The 24,695-nt window shown below is 41.4% G+C and overlaps 1 protein-coding gene across 2 annotated transcripts in view; it reads left to right on the plus strand.

Moving 5' to 3' along the window:
• Window positions 1-380: 380 nt before the first annotated feature.
• The window catches only part of RNLS (renalase, FAD dependent amine oxidase), a 75,945-nt gene continuing 51,630 nt past the window's right edge, over window positions 381-24,695 (plus strand). For both annotated transcript variants that reach the window (XM_056352816.1, XM_056352817.1), the window contains exons 1-4: window positions 381-512; window positions 584-689; window positions 1,742-1,884; window positions 3,063-3,221. In XM_056352816.1, coding sequence (XP_056208791.1) covers window positions 401-512; window positions 584-689; window positions 1,742-1,884; window positions 3,063-3,221 — 520 coding nt within the window. In that variant the 5' untranslated portion in view covers window positions 381-400. The remainder of the gene's footprint in view (window positions 513-583; window positions 690-1,741; window positions 1,885-3,062; window positions 3,222-24,695) is intronic.

Below are 24,695 nucleotides of genomic sequence, written 5' to 3' on the forward strand. Positions count from 1 at the left end.
TGCACGTGTGTGCGTGTGTCGGGGTGTGTGTGCAGGGGTGTGCGTGCGTGCGCGCGCGCGCACAGGTCGCTGTGCAGGGTGTGCGCGTGTGCAGGGGTGTGTGTATGCACGGGCGCGCGTGGAGGCGGGTGCGCGTGCAGAGGTGCGCGTGTGCACATGTACGCACGCTGGGGGCTGTTTGTGTCTGGGTGCGCGCGCAGGCGGGTGCCTAGCTCTCCGGGCGCGCGGCGCGCGCGGGTGTACGTGCGGAATCTGTGAGCGCAGCGGTGCGCGCGCAGAGGAGTGGGCGCGCACGCATGAACGTGCCACGGCGCGCGCGCGTACGCGTGTGGGCGTGGCCGCACACCTCCCCCGGTGTCGGCGCCGCCCATGGGCGTGGCGTGGCGTGGCGTGGCAGGCCATGGCGCGGGTGCTGGTGGTGGGCGCGGGGCTGACGGGCGGCGCCTGCGCGGCGCTGCTGCGGGGGGCGGCGCTGGGCCGCATCGCCGTCTGGGACAAGGCGCGCGGCGCAGGTGGGCCCGGCACGCGGAGGGGGGTGTGGCGCGTGGCGTGGCGTGGCGGTTTCTGACTGGCTGTCGCGCAGGGGGCCGTATGAGCACGAGCCGCAGCGCGCGGGACGCCGCATGCACCGCTGACCTGGGCGCGCAGTACATCACCCTCGAGACGGAGAGCGCGGGGCCGCGCCGCAGGTGAGCCACGCCCCGCCCCGCCCCGCCCCGCCCCGCCCCGCCTGAGGGAGCCCGCGCCCCGCCGCCTGGACGAGGGTCGTCGTGCTGCGGGCGGGCCCTGCCCCAGCCCTCCCGCCGCCTCCCGCCGCCCCCTGCCTTCGCTCTTCCCGCCCTTCTCAGCTGCGTCAGGTGGAAAGCGGGGTGGGGTTTGGCGGGGGCGAAGCAGGTGGTGGGGTGTGGGGTCGGGCAGGTTTGGTGGCCAGGCGGCCTGCCCAGCCCTGCCCTGCCCAGGCCAGCCCACTGGTGTCGTGGCTTGCCGGTTTTCACCCGCGGGGCAAATCTGCCCGCAGTAGGAAATGCAGGCAGGTGTGGCCCCGCTGCTTCAGTCCACAGAGATCTTTGCTTTCAAGAGCTAACATACCTCAGAGTCACTTAAACACTGTGCAGGTGTCAGGAAATCTAGGTATGAAAGAAGAAGTGTGAGGTGTCGTGTCGCTGTGGGGACATGGAGTCTCTGGCAGTGGTGCCTGGCTTTGAGGATGGGGAGGATTGTGTTGGTGGGGCCAGCTTGGGCTTGCTGGGTACACGGGGCGGTTCACTGTAGGCTGGGCAGGGGGATGGTGATGTAAAGATGCAAAATTTGTGTGGAAATCAGGGAAAAGGTGTGCTTCAGGCACCTGCATCCAGCCGCTAGAATATTCCTGTGCTCTGTGGTGATGGTGCAGTTTCTACTGATACTCAGAGCTTTAAGTAATTGTTGTATATGGCCCTGCCACAGTTTAGTCCTGAAACCTTCAGGCTAAACTGCTAATGGTTTCTATTACAGGCACAGTAGGTAGCCTTGGTCTCGCGTCAAAGGCCAGCCCCTAGTAAAATAGCAAGGTAGTTAGTAATTTTGTAGCTGTGGCTCCTGTTTGTGCATAGCCTGGCTTGAAACACAGGTTGCGTGAGGTCATTAAAAACTTCTCTAAATTTGAAAGTTAGGCTGGTCTTGTAATTGTGAAAAATAGCTACCACTGCTGTTGGTTTCCATGCAGTGTATTTTCATCTCTGTGTTGTTTGCTCCCTTTAAGCTTCTATGATGAACTTCTATCTCACGGCATCTTGAAACCGCTGACTGCACCGGTTGAAGGAATGGTGGTGAAAGAAGGCTCGTGCAATTACATGGCACCACAGGGTATCTCCTCAGTTGTCAAGTATTATTTAAAACAGTCAGGTAAATTCTTTGTATGAAATGAAATGGTTTAATGATTGTGCTTTTGATGGCATTCTTGAACTGTCAAATTTAAATTTCCAATGAGAATGTTCAAGTTCCTTGTTTGTTTATTTATGTCTTGGAAGTAGCTTAGATGGATAAACATGTCTGCGAGCTCTATAAATTTCCAATTCCTGCAGGTGCTTAGCTGACTTCAGCTGCACTGCTGGCATATAAAAGTCTCTATGCAAATACAATGTCTGTAGAATCGGGGGCCAAGCTTACATTTACACCATTGGCTTTAGCATATGGAAGTTGGACCTAACACAGTTAGGACAGAGATATGTTAGTGGGAGTGAGACCGTGGTTGAGGTTTGACTTGCAGCTTGAATGAAGTTAGTGTTTGGATGGTTTTTCATGTGTGTACTGAGCAACTGGGAACATAGCGGTGAGCTACATCCTGTATTTTGTAGAAATGAGTGCTTATGCAGTTTGTGTGCCTGCTGTCTTGAAAGTCCTTTAGAAAAGACTGAAAGAGAAGATCATCTGCTAGTTCTAACTGTGTAACTACTGCATTAGGTATAATGTGGCAGAACCACTTGCATGGTTTAGTGACTAATTTAACTCTATTTTGAAAAATGTTAGCTTTATGAGCAGTCAAGCTTTGATCCTTTCATGTGAATTTTTTGGGCCTTCTTTTTAATTAGCTGGTTTTTTAGACCCTAATCTTGCAAATAATTAACTGCATTCCTGTCTTCTGATATATGAGAGATGCTAATCAGGGAAGTGCTCTCTTTTTTGGCTCCTGGGGGTGTGCTCACCCTGTGCCGCCTCCTGTGCTTGTCAGATTTCACTCTGAATTGGTTCACCTCACTAAAGCCACTAGTAAACTAACCTGTCAAAGAGAGCAGCTGGTAGTTTTCCATCTGTTTACTGAGCTGAATCATGTTAGAGAGGAGTCAGATGAATATCAGGGTCTCTAGTACAGGGAAGTGAAGGGATCTTTTCAACTAATGGGGATCCCCTCTTTTAATGTCGTATGTTGGCTTTAAATTGATTCAGCGTAATTTGTGAAACTTTGCCCTAAGACTGTCTGTGTGCTTTGTTGTTTGCAAGTCATCTAGTTACTAAGGGAAACTACTCTGCATTTTCTTTGTGAAGTTTGCTGTTACATGTATTTAACTTCTTTTTCCAAACAGGTGCAGACGTCTTCTATGAACAGCTTGTAACTTGCATCTCTCTCCGAGATGGGAAATGGGAAGTCTCCAGGAAAATGGGACCGCCAGAACAATTTGATATAGTTATTCTCACAATACCTGTTCCACAAATTCTTCAGCTGCAAGGAGACATTGTAAACAGTAAGTTCATACCTCAGAATCACAGGTGTCTAGCCTAAAATGGCAATTGAGTGTCTTGTATAGCAAAGAAACACTCAATAGTCCGAGCTGTCTGTTAACTTCCACTAGAATAGGGTGAATCTGAAAACGATAGGAGATGGATAATTTTGAGATTGTATGTGTGGTGCATGAGTGGTAATACCTTGGTAGCAAAAATATCTAAATAGATGAGTCAGTTTTTAATCTGATCTTTAATTTTTTGCTGACTTCTAAAACTAAGATTTTTCTTTCTGTATCTTGAAAATAGTTATTGAATCAGACAGGCACCTCAGCTGGTCTGCATGTGGTTGTTTCCTTATGGCTAGCTCTTTGTTGACATGTTATGCTCATTTTCAGTGTTGCCTTTGGTATGTCTGCAGTAGGAATGACCCAGAGAGTAAGACCTGAATAACAGCTGTGCTGTGGGGAAAATCCCTAGGGTGTTTGAGCCTAAAATCAAATGAAATGCAGGGCAGGAGAAAGCCCAGCTCAGAACTCTTTGGTCGCTAGTTTATAAGATGAAAGCCTCTCAGACCCTCCAGCTTGTTTGCTGTTTCTGGCTGCCCCCTGGGTGTTGTATTCCCCAAATATGAGTAAATCTGAATTATCCTTTGGTGATTGATTAGAGTGAATGTGTTGACAGTGCCGTGGAGGCTTAAGAAGAGCTGGGTGCTGAGAAGTGTAAATTCAGGTCTAGACAAGTTTACTAGCTTAGGTGCATTGTCTCAGATGTGAGGCTTCCAGAGCCAGCTTTTCTCTGAAGTCAGGCTGATGAATCCTGCTCACCCATGCTAGCTCTGCGCACAGTCAGTGTCCGTCTACAGTGTGCTCCCAGCAGTGTTGTTTCTGGGTGGACTGGTTAGCTGAGGTGCTGCAGCCTGTGAGCAGATTTGGTGTATTTGCCATGAGATCTGATTGTTCCTTTCAGAACAGGCACTGTGAGGATTTACAGGGCAGAGATCCTGATGTAGCTCTGCAGGGCTGATGCTGAGCATAAGCCAGGAAGCCCAGCCAGGCCTATGCTGACCCTGGAACCATTAGAAGTGCACTGGGCTGTGGATTTATCACCTCAGCTGCAGTGTTGTGCCAAAGACGTGCTGCGTCTGGCTAATAACCTCTCTTTGAACTCGGCATGCTGGCAGCAGCACAGGGACATCCACGTGGCTCGAGTCAATTCTGGTCAGACAGGGCTTGTTGCCTGTCTCCTGCCAGCTCCTGAAGTAGACACTCTAAAATTTGAGGGTTTTCTGCTCTCTGGTTTGTAGAAAAGCCATCAGAGCTTGAAAGATGGAGAGCTGATGTTAAAGCTTGGTCCCTTGTGCTCCGCTGTGTGTTGGATTTTAATGTGCTTGAATACTTGAGTGTGATTTGGAAGCTGTCTGTTAAAAGATACTGGAGCAATAGATGGAAGTGGTTAGAGTGAGCTGCCAGGGTCTTTCTGAAGTTGCTTCATAGTAACCAGGACCTGTATGAAGAGGACAGGGGCAGTGGGAGAAAAGGATAGATGGCAGCAGCACAGCATCTTATGGTAGCGAAGGGTAAGTTGATGTCTGATCACAGTAAAGAAGAGAAATATTTTCATTACAGCCTCTTATTGTAAGCTTTATGCCTAAATAGGTAAATATTGTGTAAGAACAGCACTTCTCTGCTATTTGGTTTTTTACAAGGTCTCTCATTTCCCTGTCCTTTTACCATGGAAAGTAATGGTAATCCCACTGAATTTTCTTGGTTAGCGTGTGTGCCCTTTCACTTCATACTCTGAATTGTATGAGCAGGGTAAATTAATAGATACCCTTTACATAATTGTATCTTTTCTTTTTAATAGTCATGTGTACTGTTCTGCTATATAGAGATACAATAAACATTAAAAACATTGACTAGTCACTAACTGAAGCGCAGCTTTGCAAGCATTAGAAAGTAAGAGGAGAGTGATGTATGACAGCTACAATGTGTTGGGCCATTCCCCTGTCTGCAAGGAGAGACATCATCTCTATTTTTGTTAGGTTTGTTATGACGGTGTAACATGGGATATTGCTTAAAGATGTGTGCAGTCATGGCTGACTGTCAAGCTCCTTCCGTTCAGTTAGCTCAGCTCACAGCGGATAGGAAACCTCAACAGCCCAAACTGTACAGGCACTTAGGGACAGGTGTAGCGAGGTGGCTGTTTGATTGTTCAGTGCTGTTATTACTCGGGTAAATGACTACTAGGGTGGGTCTGGCCCATCCTGTCCTTTCTAATGATCGTCAACAGTAAATGTCCTGGGAACAGAAGAAAAGTAGAGGTAGTGTGTAGTACTGTTTCCTCAGAGTCTTCCCGGGGTTTCTCTAGTACATCTCAAGGCCTTTCTCAATGAGGGTTGATGCCTTTATGAATTGTTTTTCTTGAGGTAATTAAATTCTTTCACATCCAAAAAGTGGGAAGGTCCCCTTCAGAAATTTTGTTAAGGTAAGCATTTAATATTACTTGGTCTTGAAATGCTGCAATTGTCAGATGCTTTCCACAACATCCTTTCCTTAAATCTTCTGTGTAACTTTTATTACAGGATTAACTTTTATCTGAGGGAACCTAGCAAGTTTTGTCTTCTCCCCTTCTCCACATTTCTGTTCCTTTCTCTCCTGTACCCTGTGTGAGGCTGGCTTCCAGATTTCCAACCAATTGTTAATTCTTCATCTCAGACAACAGCGCTGACCCCACATACCCACAAGTCCCTTAGGAGTCCCTTAGCATTGGAGCTACTGGCTTCTTTACTACTGTTTCTTTAGAAGTGAGGGGAAAATAGGGGAGGATAATGTAAGGAAGATGTTTCAGAACCTGAACAGGGTATAGATTTCAGATCCTTTTTTGACTTAACAGAGACTTAGGTACATCACTATTTCTAAATCTCAACCTCGTATTGATGACATGTCAAAGAGCTGAGGTTTTCTGACAGAGAACAGGAATTTCCTGTATCACATCTCTCTTGGGATTTAAGATGCAATTTCTTGTTAAGCGTAAGGTAGTTAACTGTGGACAGCTGCTGAAAGGAATAGTTGTCCTCTCCGCTCTGACAACATCCTACCTTTACCTCCTCTGTCAGCACTAGTGAGTGGGTACCATGGTGGGAGTCAGAACTGCTCCGTGTTTTAACCCAAAACTGACTCTGATGGTGCAAATGGATATGATAGTTTTCACTCGGCTGTGCAAGCTGAGCTGACTTGTTGAGCTGCCTGGTTGCTAGTAGTTAGCCTGTGCATGTGTTGAGGCTGCTTCCTTAGCTGTAAAGCAGTTCAATCATCTGTGTGCTCCGGTCTTCCAAATCCAGGGACAATATTTGGTGATTCTAATGAAAACAGATTTGTGCATTCCTGGTATACAATCTACCAATTCCAGCTGCTCCTGGAAGGGGAGGTTCCTGCTGCTTATTGCGAACTTGCCGCTTGCTGTCACTCAGGGTGGAAGGAATCATTTTGCTGCTGTGCTTGTGCTGCAGCTTAAGTGAGGGATATGCAGAGCTGGAGGAAGGGAGACATTTCTCCTTCCAGCAACAGCAGCCTGTGTGGCCAGCTCAAAGGTCACGTGCAGCTACTCTGAGCCTACAGGCAAGGGGCTTAAAGTGAGGTGGGGGCAGGATTTAGGAGTACAGCTACCTTAATTGCTGATCTTGAAAGCCTTTATTATTTAGAAGACAGACACTGAAGCTAAATGGAAGATGTGGCTTGGTGCCTTGTGGTAATATTAATCTTAGCTGCTGTTGTGATTTGTGCTGAGCAGTGTCAGTGGAGTGAGCTTTGGTCATTTCCCCAACAGCCCTGTTTTTGAGTGTAACTGGCACATTTACTTGTGTGTTCACTGCACGCCCTCCTTTGTTTCAGGTTATCATCCCTACTTTGACAGCTTCTTAATTAGCAAGTTTAAAGATCTTCCATATCCTCAATAATTTTCCTCTGCTTTTCCTATTTGAGGTTTCTCTCTGAGATGCCTTTTCATGTCAGTTTTGCTGCATACTGGAGATTGAACTGCTAACTGTAGACTTGTGCCAGGTTCCATTTTAACCACTTAGGTATAATTGGATCTATCAGCTCAAAGCCAAATGAAGTTTTAAATGGATTTTGATGAGGGATTGTTGGCATTAATGTGGAGATAAAGGCTGTAAAATAAATGAAGGTGCAGAGAGATGGCTGTGTGGAATAGGTGATGCTTTGATCCACTAGTAAGCATTGGAATTAGCCTTTGATATTTGTGTGTAAAAGAACCTGAGCTGGAGAGTTCAAATGACTAGCCAGAAGTGGTAACTCACCCCTTGCAGGAGTTCACCATTCTTGTTTGAGCCTTGAGACTGACCCTGTCACATGGATGCTTTCCCCTTGCTTGAGAATATTTAACTGTCTGAATATTGTATTTTTAAGCAGTGGTCTCATAGATGATGGCTGTAAACATGCAGTATGTTTCTTAAGTGACAAAACAGTCTGGACGCTGATGCCCATGTTTTCAGAGACATCTCCTGAAATTCAGGCTCCTCTGTTTGTAATTAGGTGCTTCAACAAAAGTGTGTTGTGAGTTCCTCTTCATTGTAGAACTGGTGTGTGCGTGTGTGCCTACACTAGGCTACGTGAATAGGCAGCACCTGGCAGTCGAGTTACCTTAATGTGGGCACCTTTGGGTCCAGCGGCCGGTCTGCTCTTTGATTTGCAAATGTTAACTTGTATCTTTATTGTGATGTCTTCAGGACATCTTTATTTAGACGCCTTTAATATTGTTTTGCAGAAAGCGAATGGGATGAGTCTTACCGAATTGAAACAGACCGAAATTTTACCTTCGGTGAGATTACTTAGTAATCTTCTTGGGTTTGTGTTCTGGCTTCAAGAGTGAAGACTGCGGACAAGGGAAATTCTAGCCTGCTTGAGGGAGGTCGTCTTTTGCCTCCCAAGTTTTTTGAAAATAAGTTAAATGTATTTGCATGATATTCAGAGAATTAAGATTTTGAAATAATGACCCTCCCAAATCTTATGTTCAATGTTCTGATTTTAATACCTAAAGCTCTGCAGACTAAAGCTTTTGTTAGGCTGATATATTAGTTTGTGTCTTTTTCCTGTTGTTTAGCCTTTTAGATGAGCCTGAATTATTATGTCATTGTGAAACTGTGTACATTTAAGAGGAGATAGAATTAAGTGGCCTTTGGCAACCTAGAATTACCATTTCAAATGGACTGCATGAGAAATGACTGTTCCAGAATTACTTCTCTTATGAGTGTAAAGCCAAACTTAGATTAATGGAAAAGTTTTTTTTTTATTTTAATATATATCTACACACACATAAATATATGTGTGTGTAGATATATATAAAGTATTTTGTTCTATTTACTTGCATTCTTTTGTTTGTATTCTTTGACTGTTGCCAGTATTTATCAATTCTTAACTGAGAAGCAGCTTGTCTGTGGCCAGTCTTTTTAGAATTATTCATCTTTATTCATCTTCATTTTCAACCTTTCTTCATTCCGTCTACAGCTATCATCCCTAGACTTACCAGTTGCATATTTAGCAGTAGCAGAGACAGAAGTAGCAATAATGCTGTTCGAAGTTACAGACATTGAAATCTCTTAAACCAGTAAAGTTGTTCAATTGGTAGTCTGTGAAACAGGCATTCTTAGGGCTCTTTGATACTGGTGTCTGATGAAGTGTCCTGGTTTAACCCTGACCAGCAACCATGCAGCCACTTGCTTGCTCCTTGCCACCTGGAGAGGTGGGGAGGAGAATTGGAAAGGAACGTAAAACTCCAGGGTTGAGATAAGAACAATTTAATAATTTAAACAGAATAAAAAGGCAAGAACAACAATAACAATAACTAATAATAATAACAACAACAACAGTTATAATGGAAAGGTGGGGAAAAGAATAAAATCCAAAGGAAAAGGGAGGAAGGAAACCAAGTGGTGCAGAGTACAGCTGTTCACCACCTGCTGACCGATGCCCAGCCAGTCTCCCAGCAATGCTCCTCCTGTTCAGCTAACCCCTCAAGTTTATACCCCAAGCACGATGTCCCATGGTATGGAATATCCCTTTGGCTGGTTCAGGTCAGCTGTCCTGGCTGTGTCCCTTCCCAGTCTCTTGTGCCCCTCCAGCCCTCTGGCTGGCAGGGCCCAAGAAACCAAAAAGTCTTCGACTTAGTATAAACATTACCCAGCAACAACTAAAAACATCAGTGCGTTATCAACACTGACTGTTCTCACATCAGAGCTAAAACACAGCACTGTACTAGCTACTAAGAAGAAAGTTAACTCCACCCCAGCTGAAGCAGGACACGAAGTTACTCTTCACTAATTTGATGTGGTCGGTTTCCATTCAGAAACTGCATGTGTTCTGTGTTTACTTAAGTCACAGTAGAATTACCAAACACAATCAAAAGATAAAAGTCTTTTTGCAATGCCTTCATTTTTCACATGTTTTCCTTTCTTTACATAACATGCAGTATGTGAAGAATTAGTAACTTACTGTTTTTGAAACATCTGAGTGCTAGTACTGTGTTGAGGCAGAAGGGGAAAAGCTACTTGCAACGTGTTTGAAACAACAATAGGTGGCAGCAATCAAATGATGTTTAGGACTTTCAGCTTGAATAACTAAATTAAATTTAGTGCACTTATTTGTCTTTGGGCTATACATATTTGGGTAGTAAAAATTGTGGTTATGCAGAAGGTAAGAGGAAAACGAATAGATGTGCCTGAGTTTGTAGTATAAATTTGGTGTCAGAAAAGGAATACATTTGCTTAAAAGCAGGATCCTTGCTAATGAAGGGACTAGATTTTGCAAATGTTCATCATCTGATAGTATTTCAGACATGCTGGACTGTTACATTACCTCCCGATACTAGAAAAATCCTAGATTTATATACCAGATTCAATGTGATCACTAAGAAGTATAATCCTTTTCTGTGCGTTTTCATATCAGATTGATTTTTATCGGTTCTGTTTTTATTAAGACATTTGGCAGCATGGCAATTAAGATTGCAAGAATTTGCAGTAGTTTTTATCTGTCTGTTCAGAATGTTTTCATTAAGTTGCTTTACTTGGAATCTAAAATTACAATTCCGCATGTTTAATCTGCTAATAAAACGGAATGGCTTGGCTTTTGTTTCAAGCCTGACCTATTTTTTTTTCCATCTGTGTGAATGTCCCACATGTTTTAAATAATAGAAGCTGATGCAAAGATACAAGTAAAATAGGACTGTATTTACACAGGGAGGCTTTATAATGTGAATTAGGAAAGCACAACTCTGATAATTTTTCATGAGTCCCAAGTTCCTGCTGAGTGAATGTGTTTATTTTTGGGTAGTACGATGATAAACTCTGGATTTCGTAGTTCCAGTTCCAAGCAATCTTAGCAGGGCTTATCCAGGCTTTGAGTTTGGTCTCATTACCTAACATATCTAAAATGTCTAGTATAAACATGTACACTGATTTGTTAGCTACTTATCAGACCTTAGGTGCTGGGGTCACACAGTGCAAATATTTGTGCTTTCTGGAAATACAAGTAGTTACTAGTTTTGCATGAGACTAGCTGTTGATATTAATGTGATCCTTTAAAAATCTGTTGCTCATTTGACATGGAAGCATCCTAATACTGACTGAGGTTGTGATGGAGGAAGGATCTGAGTTGGTAGAATTGGGCAGTACACTCTGATAGAAGTGCAAGAGGCCATTGTCTGCATTATCAGTGCTGCAGCAGAAAACACAGGGCATCTTACTCTGTAGTGAAACCTTCTGTCCTTGCCTGTGGGAGATCTGTTAGCTTGATGCAGCCAGACAGAATACAGCTTTACGTAGCTGTAACCTAACAGTTATGATGAGCTGTTCTCTGTTTTGCTTCTGGCTGTGAATTTCACCTGTGATTCAGTGAATGGAACACTGTCCCTACCTCCCACTGCTGGTATCAGCTCTACCTTTTACTTTCCACTGCAGCATTTTGTATCCTCCCGCGAGTTGATCTGACTCACCAATCCAGCAAGGAGACATATATATCTCTACATATATATATAGATATAAAATGTAAGTATGAAGTTGTTTTTGCTTTCTCAAGGAGTGAGATTAGGTTGTGGAATGGTCTGACCAAGCATGAGAAAGCAGGCAGAAAAGAGAGGGTGGGACTACACCTCTGGGAGCAGAGGAGGGTCTAAGGAGGAGCAACCCACAGTCTGTTCGGCTGCCCCTGAAGTCGCTACATCAGCCTTTAAATCAAGCAAAGTTGTTACGTGTTCTCTGTCTTCTGCAGCTCAGGTATAGTCTTCCTTCTTAGGGAATACTTCTCAAAACAAGGCTGCTGAAGCTGGAATATGCATATTAGGAAAAGAAAAAAAAAAAACCCCAACCAGAGTAGGCAGTGTGTATTCTTAAGCGTGTATTTGACTTAGCCTATTTTTAGGTGTTCCTTTATATCTAGAGTACTTATAATGGACTTGTTCTGCAGTTATTAGCTGGACATGTTGAAAGCCTATCAAAAGTCAAATAGACTGCCACACTGATTCCAGTGACCCTCTTTGTCTGAGAAGTGTGAGGATTAAATCCAGTGTGTGTGAGCGTGTAATGTTTGAAAAGGAGAATGGAACAGAATATTAGATCAAGGGCTACTTTGCATTTTATTGTCAACACTACCTGCTTTTGGTTGAAAGCTGAAATTTTGATTTACAGATCCCAGAGTTAAAACAGAAGAAAAAAAACGAGGGGAAAGTATACTGCCTTTTGTCTTCAGACTTGGAGGGAATAGGACAGCTGCTTCCCACTCCAGGGGAACCTGTGTTAGATCCTTTGGCAAGACCAGGATGACAGCTCTTAAACAGAAACCCTGCAGAGGGGGGTATCAGTCTGTCACAGCATCTTTTTTTAGGGCCTGGTAATCTTGCAGAAGCATTTCTTCCAGCAGTCCCTATTATTTGTTCTGCCCTACCTCCAGCAAGTCAGTTGTATCAGCATAACTGTCTGTGGGACCACAATAACACAGTCCCCCTATCCCTCTTCCCCTGCCAAAAGGCGTGTGAGTTATTTTTAGCAGGATCAGTGATGTGATCTTTAGTTCACCGTGTGGCCCACAGACTTACTGGCACACTATGCACTTTCAGCAAGGGTAGGAGAGCAGTACAGGGTCTGTGCAAGTGATTGAGCCGTATGAGCAAAGAAATGCTCATGAATCTGTGGTTTGAATTCTAAGTTTAGGTTTCCTGTTTAGTCCCAGGAGAGATTCAGAGCACCTGCATGTTAAACTGGCAGCACATTGTGCTGATTTAGCTAAACTGGTTTGGAAAAGAAGTTACTTTTGATACATAAGGCAGTGCTGCCTTTTTGTGTTGACACATGTTAATTCAGCCTGTTCTGGCTATCTGTAATTACTATAACCTGGACATGCTTCTCTTCCTGTCCTTGCTGCCTTTGCTGGTTGGCAGAGTGCTTCAATACCAGGGGACTTGATCACAGAACTTTAATGCTTTTTTAGCCTCTCTGTGTCATTCTAGTAGTAGTAGTGTATCTCAAAATAGAGAATGGGACCACAGGAATATTAGATCAGCTAAACATGAGCCCATGTGCGTAAGTGTATGTTAGATATTTTTTTTTCTAAATAATAAAGGTGATGGTATTTGAACAGAGGACATAGTTGGAACAGAGCAAATAAATGCTCTAAAATTTGTTTATCTCAACAATAAACACAGATACCTCTCAGTTTTTCCCAACAGCAGACAGTCTTTGGTATAGTTGCAGGGACTGTGTAGATAGAGAGATCTTTCCAAAACTGCTCTTTGCCATGAGCCTAAAGGAAAAAAAAAAAGTTCGCTGCCAAAAAATGTGATCAAACTGAGCAATTCTGAAACTTCTTTATTTGTGTCTCGTGGGATGTACGTTTAATGAGCTGATGGCTTCTGTGTTGTAAGAAGCTTGAATGAGTTCTACTAAGAACTTACTCTTTAGTAAGTCTAGTTAAGGCATTTATATCACACTTGACTTTTTATATCCTGAATCTAAAATGGGTTTTGTGGTTAATTTTGGGAAACAATGATAATGTACATCTAACTTCTCTCTTTGAGTAAAATCCTTTTTTGTTTGAAGTTTTGCTCTGGGGTATTTTGGGGGGGATGGGGGGAAACACATTTAGAAAACCTCTCCCTGCTTTCCTGTTACCACACCTGCTCAGCAAACTTGGGAGAGAAATGTGCAAAGGTGACCATAGGCTGATTTTGACTTTATAGCCTTCATTTTGATGTGAAATCTACAACTCAAACTGTTGCTTTTATAGAGTTGAAAAACTTTAAAAAGTCTGGTGCAGGTTTGCAGGCAGTCTTAACATTTAATTGGTTTGGGATTATTTTTTTTTAATTAGTGCTGCAATCAAATAGGCAGACAGAAGTCTTCACTGGAACACATATTTTTAATGCTTTGTGCATTTTAATATATTCTCATAGTTTAGGCAGTGCCTCTAGACTGGATGGATTTTTGTGAATTTCTAGGGGTTTTTTTAATAGTTGCTGGCCACTCACACCACAGTAATTGAAACTGTTCTTTACAAAGATTATCTTTACCTCACATGGATACATCTGCAAACTTTTAAAAGTTTTAAAAGTTATTTTTGCAGTCCACACCTGGATTAGAGCAGGAAAAGAAATAATATTAATTTTAAACTTAATGAGATTTTGGCTCCATTGAGTCAAACATAAAATTTGCATTAAGCTTGCAGTCAGCTTTTCACACTTGGCATTATAATTTCCAAGAATGTATGGTATGCTCTTGTATTAAAAAACCCTCAGGAATAACTTACACTCAGACACTTCTTGTAAAAATTAACTTCTCTTCCTTTTCTTGTGCCATCAGGAGAGACTATAGAGATGGTAGAGATTTTTACTTTGCAGAAGTGTTGCAATACTCATTGTCAGTCTTAAAGGTGTCAGATGGCTCATCTCACTGATGTGGCTGAAAACTAATACTAGGGGGAAAAATCCCACAACTAAAAAGGTTTGTGTTGGTCTGGTTTAGTCTGTGGCTGTGTGGGCTCTAATGCTGAGCAAACCTGAGAGATGTGAACCCCCTCTCAATACAGAAATTTGCAGTCGAGTCAGTTGCAGCTGACTGAGACTTCGGATAGAGGCATGTTTTCTCTGTCCCCTCTCTTTCTGCCTGTTCTCTGTTCCTTACCAGATCAAAACCTGGGTCAGTTCCTTACTCCCCTTCCCTGCATGGCCAGCAGTCAGCTGTGTAAACCCAAGTGAAATTAGGTTTAGGGATGTAGTAGTGGAAAAGACCAGACTGCACTGGCAGTGGTTTACATTGTCAGAGAAGCGGAGAACAGTGGCCTTTTTCTTTTATAATTTCCATCCAGAATATTTTAATGTTCTGTTAGTATTTGAGCTGTATGGTGTTTTGGATTTACCTGTGTTGCCTTAGAAGCCTGCATTTACTGTTGGTTGCCTTCCTCTTCCTTAGGATTTGAATTCCCTGCTAAATCTGCCTTCCCAGAGATACTCAAAGCACTGTGCTGGTCTCCTGTAACTCTATTCCTTAAAAAAACTCAGCAAAGCCCTGAAACTCATTTCTCACCTCATTTCGAGACAGAATCTGGCTTGTATAACCCATTGTTTCAGAAGTAACTGATAACACAGCTTTCTTCAGATATACCGTTATTTCCAGTATTATGTAGCATGAATTGGCATTAAGAGTCGGTTGATGTTGGTAGTATGTTTGACAGAATGAACTCTGTTCCAAGACTTGTAATCATAAGATGCACTCTGCTGTTCTGTTCCACATGAGTTTCCCAGGAGCTAGCAGATGACTGTGGGTGCTCACCTGACTTGTGCCTAGATCAGATGACTGAGAGCGGAGGCTGAAGCCTGTGCGGGTGAGCGTGCTGTTTCAAATAGCATGCCTGGGTGTAAGGTCTTGCATTTGTCTGTGTGGTGGTTTGACCCTGACTGAACACCGGGTGCCCCCCAAAACTGCTCTTACCACTCCCCTCCTCTACCAGGCAGGGGAGAGAAAATAAAACAAAAGGCTCATGGGTCGAGATAAAGACAGGGAGATCACTCAGCAATTGCTGTCACAGGCAAAACAGACTTGATTTGAAGAAATTAGTTTAATTTATTACATTCAAATCAGAAGAAAATACCTTCCCCCAACCCCTTCCTTCCTTCTGGGCTTAACTTAATTTCCCATTTTCTACCTCCCCGCCCTGAGCAGCACAGAGGAATGGGGAGTGGGGGTTACGGTCAGTTCATCATATGTTTCTGCCACTCCTTCCTCCTCATACTCTTCCTCTGCTCCAGCGTGGGGTCCCTCCCAGAGGAGACAGTTCTCCATGAGCTTCTCCAATGTGATGCCATCCCATGGGCTGCAGCTCTTCACACACTGCTCCTGCGTGGGTCCCTTCCATGGGGTGAAAGGATCTTCAGGAACAGGCTGCTCCAGCCTTGGTCCCTGTGGGGTCACAAGTCCTGCCAGCAAACCTGCTCCAGTGCAGGCTTCCCATGGGCCACAGCCGCCTTCAGGCATCCTCCTGCTCTGGCATGAGGTCCTCCCTGGGCTGCCAGTGGGTATCTGTGGGTATCTGCTGCACTGTTAACCTCTGTGGGCTGCAGCGGGACAGCCTGCCTCACCATGGTCTTCACCATGGGCTGTCAGGGAATCTCTGCTCTGGCTCCTGGAGCATCTCCCTCCCTCCTTCTTCACTGACCTTGGTGTCTGCCGAGTTGTTGCTCTCACATAGTCTCATTCCTCTCTCTCGCTGGTGCAGATTCTGGCCCCCTCCCCTTTCTTAATATGCTATCCCAGAGGTGCTGCCACCATCGCTGATTAGCTTGGCCTCGGCCGTTGGCGGGTCCGTCTTAGAGCCGGCTGGCATTGGCTGTATTGGACATAGGGGACTTCTGGCATCTTCTCACAGAAGCCACCCCTGTAGCCCTCCACTACCAAAACGTTGCCATGCAAACCAGCTACAGTCATGTACCTTAATTGTTTGTTTGACAACCATAAATATTGTCTGAGCTTTGTAATAAGTCACGTGTGAAACTTTTGAAATATCTTTGGGTCTTGAGTCCATTTATCTGAATTTCTGTTTTCTTTAGCAACTGTTTTAGTATCTGCCATCGGTTCTTCATTTAGTGCCGTTTTGAGGGGTTGAGAATTTTTCAGATGTGGTTTGCAGAACAACTTATAATGCTTAACTTTTTTGTTAATTTATTTTTAAAATTAATATAATTTATAATGGCTGGACTACCTAATAAAAGTATGGCATTTTACTACATTCAACTTCAAACATCTCCTGCTTGCCTTAGAGGTATTTTGGGATTTGCTTTTGCACGTTATTTCATTGACCGAGTACTGAAATTTTAATCTTTGAAATGATGAGTTACCTCACTTCAGATGAGAAGTCCTCATGTACATAAACCGGGATGGAATGAAGATTTAAAACACTAGTTAGTGGCTTATTAGCAGTTGTCAGGTGAGTGATCATAAGTGTTTGGATCTCGCTGATCAGGATTTACGGTCAGGGATGATCAAGGTGGGCTTGAATATTGGTTATGTTTCAGGAAGCATCATGTGCGTAGTTGTTTTCCCATTCCACTGCTGTCGAACAGGATAAGCAGGCAGTCTCACAGTCCCAAAGCTTATTTAATTTAGGAAATGGAATAGGCTAGGTGAGAAATGAAGGTGTGATTGGTTGACTTTATTGACATAGTTGTTGAAGCGCCCTATGTTGCAGCAATGGACTCAGTTGCTACAAATTATTAAAAAAGTAAGTAATGTATTGCCTTGTTTAAAGGGATTAAAGCTATCCTTTCACTTGATTTATTCAAAAGAACAAGGGAAATGCAAATAAAGCTTTTCAGAGTCACTCCTGTTGCATCAGTAGCCTCCAAGTCTGTTCCCAAAAGTAATGCTTTAAAAATACAACTGGACTGAAATACAGCTGATTGGTGCCCTTCTGTAAAGACAGGTATGAGGGGTGCATGTATACTGCTACATAAAGAAGGATTTATTGACCTCTTCTTACTGGATTTATACTTTAGGGAGAACAAGGTAGCTGCCTATGGAATTTTGGGAAAGTGAATTTTATTAAATGAACTGTGTGGAGACAATAAGCAGTTTAAGTGTCTTGCAGACTGTTAAGTGGCTGCAGAACAAGAAAGTGGTATACAACTTTGTAAAGCATAAAAGAAATAGATTTGCTGGCTCTTTGCATATCCTTTTCTCACTGGCACAGTAAGAAGTGTATTTTGGAACACTGATCAAACCCCCTTTTATCTATTCTGAATTAAGGCATGCTTGTTGCAAAAGTAAGCTCAAAACAAACATCTGCATTTTATGATCTGTATTATGCTCAAAGACAACTTAGAAACAGGCAAAAATATTAATTTTGAAATGATAAGTTGTTTTCAAATAGCTGAACTACTTCTGGAATTTATGCCCAACTTGATTGAAAAGGTTGGTCATTTCTGTAAGATAAATTGTCCAAGCAAGAGCTTAAGTTTCTGCTCTGAAGAAAATACCATGTAATTCTTACTGAAACAAGGAAAGTTGCTTTAAGTTTGGATTTGGAATCTTTTTAATTTATCTGCAAAGGATCATTGGAAGAATTAAATACTGACTGAACTGAAATGCCTAGGGCCTCCATGTCCTTTCCCATACTTGCATTTCAGCCTATGTAATTTACCAAGTAAATCCTTGCTTAAACTTCAGAAATACAGATTGCTGGTAACTTTTAATATTTTGTATATTTTATATTCCTTTGCATTTACAGGAGATTATTATCTCTTCATGGTATGGTATGGAATCTTAAGCTTTTAACTTATGTTTGAGAGAGAGGGTGAGAATTTGTCTCCTTCAGGATATAAAAATTGACACTTCTTCATTTCTGTATTGTTAGCACTTTATAAGAGTGCTAGCACTTCCCAAACATTTTCATAAGGCATCACATAAGATACCTTTAGATTTGCGTCATGCTTGTGCTGCAGGATCCTGGCAAGGTTAGCATCTGTAAGGTTGGAAGAAGGTAGACTAGTAAATTGCATATCTGTGACACTGTCAAAATGCTTCTAGGAAGGCATTCTAGTCTTTATTTGTGTACTGCTTAAAATACTATGAAAGGTCATAATTTTGGCAAGCAAAAGAGATAGTACTTTTGAAATTTCAACTCAAAGTTTTTGCCTCTTCATTTTTTAGAAGTTTTTCTAGCTTTCTTCTCTCTGATGATAACAGTCACAATGCCATGTTTTCTACTTTAGATACTGTGGAAGAAGTAGAAACACCATCAGATATTTGGAAAATAATTGTAACACATAACTTTTTTTTTTTTTTTTAAACCCTTAGGAGGTAGCAAAATGCCGTAGTAATCCCATGGGGAAGAAGTCTTGAGGGTTCCTTGTGAGCAGCTTCAGTTTGAGATTCATTAGGGAAAAGGGTTAGCTTTCATGTCCTGTAGCTGCTCAAAAATGTTCTGGTAGCCTGGGGTTTTGAAACCGATCTAAGTGGGATTTTCAGGTAGCTTGCTGGCCTGAACTGGGGTTTATATAGACACCAGCTTTAAGGGTTTTGCTTTGTGTTTTTTAACCCCTCATAAGTTTTGGCAGTGATGCTGCGATGTGTGTGTTTATAAGCAATGAGATACATACTTGACTGGTTTCTTTTAAATTAATATTTATTCTTTTATGTTGCCTTTAGCCATAAACATTATCTCCCCAATTATTATTATTTTTTATGTCACCCTGGCAGTACTTGTATTTTACTGTAAAGTCAAATGTCAAGATACTAGGCATTATAACAATTTGTGGGATTTTGAGGTTCCATTTTCAGTGAATACCTGCATCTTCTTTTTCAATGGGATTTGCAAGGCAGATAAGGCTGGGCAGCATTTTATGAGATCAGTATTTCTGCCTTTTTTGTTTGTTTGTCAGATTTAGCTATTGGCGTCAATGGTCGCTATTGATAGTTGAAAAAGTCATAAACAATTTTCCAAGAAATGGTTTGGTGTGGCAGAAGGAGGGGAGAGTTTGGCTTTTGAATACAGCATTTGGTATGATGTACTAACGTCAAGGAAATTTAATTATTTTTTTTTTTTTATTCCATCTGGTATTTTTTGCATCCTCTGGTAGGTTGCCGCTGATCTGTCAATAACTTTCAAGGAACCAATTTTTTTTTCCTTACTGTGTTACATTTTAAGCATTAATATTTTATAGCAGTGTCTTACTTTCTTACAAGTAAAAGAAGAGGCAGGTTTTTAAGTTATGTACTTGGTTGCATGTCTAAGATTGTGTGCATGATATGCACACTCTTAATTTACAAAAGTTGGATAAGCTATGGCAGAGGCCATTTACAATCAGGTGGGTCTTTCTTAATTTATCTTTGATTTCAGAACACGTGCTATGCATACTTGGTTGCATGTCTAGATCCTTTGAAAAGTCTGAGATGAGAGACAGGATGCAAAATAATGTGTGATAAACCAAAAGAAATAAAACAGGTAAGATATCCAGAATGTGATACAGCTGAAGCCACGTGAAACAACATACTGATAGTGGATGAAGTGTCACAAATGTATGCAGCTTTAATATTTTTTTTTTAGCCATTTCATGCTCTTTTCTGTTAGTGGTTATTTTTAGGTATCTCTGAATACAAGGCAAGAAAGTTGCTTAAAAAACAAGAAAAACCTCCAATTATTAATGGAACAGTAGTCTAACAAAAAGTGTTGTCAGAACATAGATGTGCAAACTCCATGGTGTGAATGTGGTTTGTATGCCAGTGCTGTTTTCAGCTTTGAGGAAAGCTCAGCTTCTCTTAATCAGTATCTCAACCTGTGCAAATGGAGGTTAATGCTTACCACACAGATAAATACTGAGGAAGAATAGGAAGGTTCGATTAGGACTCAATTTTGAGACAAGAAAGCCTGTGTGCCACTATTTCACTCTCTAACTCTGCAAACAAGCTCAGTTATAGATGGTAAAGAACATGGAGAGGTAGCATAATGTTTAGTAAGATATACAGCATTTGCTAAATATATTTGTATTAATCTGCAGAAGCACTTTCCTCTATATAATGCTGTGACTGTTGGTTGTCAGACCCTATGAGGTGTTTTCTGCTATCCTCACAACATTTGAGTAACAAGGGTTTTTTTAGGCTTACTGATTTGCTTTCCCAGTGTTAATTTTTCCATTGTTACAGAACTGCAGCATTTAGGAAGTGTTGCTTTTGTTGTTAGCCCTTAATAGCAGGTGAGATACAAAAGGATAGGAGAAAAATACCATGATGGTAACACATATCAGCTTTATGTGTCTGCACGTTACCTAACATTAGCCAAGGAAAGAAAACTGCTCACAGAAGAGATCATTGCATAACTCAGAATTGGAAGTTTAAAAGATGTATATTACACTGGGAGAAGTTATGGCACTTCCCCTTTGGTATGTTTTAGATTGCTAAAAGAAGTTATGATACAAGAGAGAAATGAGGTAGTTTATCTTTGTTCACCACGTTCTGTGTTAATCTTCCTTTGTCACCAAAGCATGTATTTTAAAAGAAAATAAGGAAGGAAAAAGAAGAACATGGTTTCAGTGAAAGAAATTACTACCATGGCATGTCAGAGGCGTATTTTACAAAATGTTACAACGAATGAACAAAATGACTTGTTTGGTTTCGTAGCTTTTCTGAGGAGTGCTACACAGTGCATTAGTAAAGTTTTTAACTAGTAGGTCAAACTACAGAACTTTCTAACAAAATCTAGATTAAATCTTATTTGGTTATTTTTACTAGCATGGTAGATGGATGTTTTTTTCTCCCCATCATCATAAGGTATGTGCTCTGAAAATCATTGAAGTATTAGGCAGACACTAAACCACTGGACATATATCGCAGGTGCCAGTTAACACCAATTCACAACTGCTTCAAGTGAGAAAACGAGAGGAAACCAAGTCATATAGTTCTTGTTAAAATGAAGTGTCTTACGCATTCGCCCTGCAGAACTACTACAGAAATTATTCTGTTTTTTATCAGTTACTCCGCAAACCTTAATGTGTGTGTGTTTGCAGGTTCTCGCTCCTGCATTGAGCACTTCAACATGCAGCAAAAGGGGAGGCGAAAATCTCTTCTAAGAGCACATGGTTTTATTTATAACCTGTTTCACAACTGTGACATTCATAGACAGGGCTTACTTGTGTACACATTCCTACTCATTCACTCTGCAAGCAAACAAAAACTTCTGATATGTGCACTCACGTTTTTAAGAAAAACAGAAAAAATGCATGGAAGTAGGCTGAGCTTTATTTTATCGAACTGAGGATAAATATTACTTCACTAAGATAAAGAAAATTACCTTTTATGTAGTAGAAAAAACATATACTTTTTAACTGAAAGTATGCTGCTTTGCATGATAACAGGTAATTTCTGTATGTAGAATAATGCTGAATTTTCATCAGAAAAATCACTGATGATTGATACGGGAATGCTTGGAGAAGAAGGGAGAGTGACAGAAACTAGTCCAAACACAGATATTGTGGTGTGTGCATGAACAGAAAAATCTGTCCTTAAATGAACATGTTGCTTGCTTGTTTTTTCTACTACATAATGTTTAATTTAAATGCTAATAAACTATAGCCTCTTGGTCTGATCACATCCAAGTGATTAATAGCATATCTTGGTACTATTAAAACAATTTTTTTTAAAAAAATTGATGGTATAAAACCTATTTGATATCCCCTTTCAGCCTTTAACATGTACGTCATGGTATAAAAAGGGAAGTACAAGAATGTCGAATATAGATGTTAGTCTTAAACCTGCTGGCAATTCTTTTCATGGTGACTGTTACACAGCGTTGGATTGTAGTGGTGGCACAGACTTTGTCGTGTACCCTTCTCAGAGTCTTCTTTCTGTTTTAATTTATAAATCCAGGTATTTGCAGATTCATTAAATGCAAGTAAAAAATGGAATGCTGTAAGCTATGACCATCTCACTCATCTTTTTTTCTACAAATTTCTATTTTTCCATTGACTGCTTCTCCATGCTTACAGGAAAACTAGAGTCTTATCCTGGTGTCATCATCTCATGTGGAACAGGGTCATGGTTTGCTGTTTCTATAAAGCTAGGGACTTTCTGTGGTACGTCCCCATGAAAACAAATGGAACTACGGTCACATTCCAGACAGCAGATTTTTGCCACTTCCTGTGCAATATGAACTCTATTTCTAAATGAAGACAAAAGCCTTTGTTCTGCTGAGTCACACTCCAGAACAATAGACAGCTACAGAAAGTTGGTATACTTTGTTTCTGGTTCCAGTTTTGACTTTGAAGTTCTCCCCAGTACTAGCTTCCCTCTTTTTTAGTTATTTTTTTCATCTTTTTTTTTTTTTTTTAATGCTAGAGTTGCAGTATGATTTAGCATGCACATTCCTGCATGTATTATTTTCTCTGAGCTCTGTTATTATAGTTCTCCGTTTCGGTTGCAGCAATTCTATTGACTGTCACCAGCCTGCAGGTTTTGTCTACTTCACATAAAGCTGCTTTATGAAACAGGGAAGTGGAAGACAATGATCAGCTTTCATGAGTCCAGAGCATATCATCTCCCAAGGTGATGAGTAATAATAAATTGTTATTTTTGAGGTGCCTAATTCACTGATTGCTTTGAAATGCAGCTGACAACTCACTGAAACATATTTGAGGGATGCAGGTTTACAGCCAGTAGGGGTTAAGGTAGTAATGGGATACAATCCATGAAAAAGGCTGTATAACGAAGATATTATAATATGCCTGGAGCCATCATGAGCAAATATCATTTGAATCTTTTGCAATACTGCTAAAAATTGTGATATTGCCTCACATTAAAGCCAGTGAAAATGATAGTAGATTAGAAAAGTATCTAAATGAAAAGGGATGGAAATGAAGGAAGGGGAAAAGGAAGGGCCCTGTGGATGTCATCTTGCTCTTGCACCAAATAACAGTGTGATAGGAGAACCTGCCATCTGTTAGAAGCTGCAGAGTCCAAATTTTGGTTTTAGAGAGCATAGTGCTGACTGATGCTAGCAACAGGATCACAGGCTTATGTGAAATTTGTGTGATGCTGTGATCAGTTAAATCCTTCTCCCTTACAGTGTGGTGGGGCTGCTGGTAGTCTGGAGAAAGTGGGCCTGCTGAATCGTTTGAAATGGGGGTAGGGAGGGGAAGGAAACCTATAGTGAAATAAAACCCTAGATTATTTTACACGCAGATGCTTAATCCGATGTTTGCGTGAAATAGAGCACATTGCAGATTTCCCAGGAGTGATTCTAATGGGATCTTGAAGGCTTTATCAATTTCTTTTTGAAAATTCTGGCACTTTACCAATCCCTGTTTGCAGCTTTATAATATTATACACTATTGCATATTTGTGTATATATATGTATATACATATATGCAATATATATGTATACATACCTATATACATTTTATATGTATACCATTATACATGATATACTACGTCTAGTAAATCTACACTTCGAGAGTTTTTTTTCTCCCATTAACATTATTTGTGGGTTTTAAGAAGAATTATTGCTAGCTTTCCATGATAGTGATGGGCTAAGCTGATCGAAGCTCTTTGAATCAAAGACAAGGGGTATTTTGGACTGGAATAAACAATTGAGTGTTCCTGTGAGAAGGTATTTTAAGCCTTTCCCGTATCTTTTTATCACTTCTTCACGCTTTATAGCAAGTCCTTCATTGAAAAAGTGCACTGCGAGGTTTGGCGTGTTTAGCTGCAATTTAGGTATATGTGTTTGTTTTACTCAACAATTAATTTTAAACTGAATTGCCTTAATTGTGCAGGGAATGTTTGAGCTCAGGTTAGTAGGAGACAACACTAACTATGAATTCCTGGTTTTAGGCAATTGTCTTGGGAGAATTTGGGTAAATGAAAAAACCACAAAATTCAGGAACTGTCCGTGCAAAAAGAAATCCCAACAGAAAGAATAAGAGGAAATAAAATGTGGAATCCCTGAAGTCAGGAATAGAAGGAAGAAGTGAGAAGCAGTCAGCAGAAGAAATGCTGGTTATTAAAACTGATGGAAAATTTGAGCATCTGGAGAAACCCGGAGGGATTTACCAATACATGCTGGATATTTACATGAATATGCAGTAATGCCTGCCTTCTCAGAACGGTGATAAAGCAGGGGGTAAGAGAGCGTTGGAAAACTATATAGGAAACTGAATTTGCTTTTAAAATAGTACTGTCACAAGTTAATCACCATCGTAGAAAGAGCAGACTGTATCCATCAGTTTGTTCAACCCATCCTGCTCAACGTTGACAATTTCCATTGATTTTTATCATGACTAGATTTTGCCTTGGTTGCATTCTTCAGTCATATTGAGTATGGTAGGATGCAGTTAACATCTTTATCCAAGAAAGTGAAAAAATGAAGGAAATGAGTTTTGCAGAGCTACTGAGAGTAGTAAGGGGATTTAAAAAATCCAGTTGAAGATGGGAACAAAAATTATGTTGATTT

The sequence above is a fragment of the Falco biarmicus genome, chromosome 9 (genome assembly GCF_023638135.1).
Source record: "Falco biarmicus isolate bFalBia1 chromosome 9, bFalBia1.pri, whole genome shotgun sequence".
Lineage (NCBI taxonomy): Eukaryota > Metazoa > Chordata > Aves > Falconiformes > Falconidae > Falco > Falco biarmicus.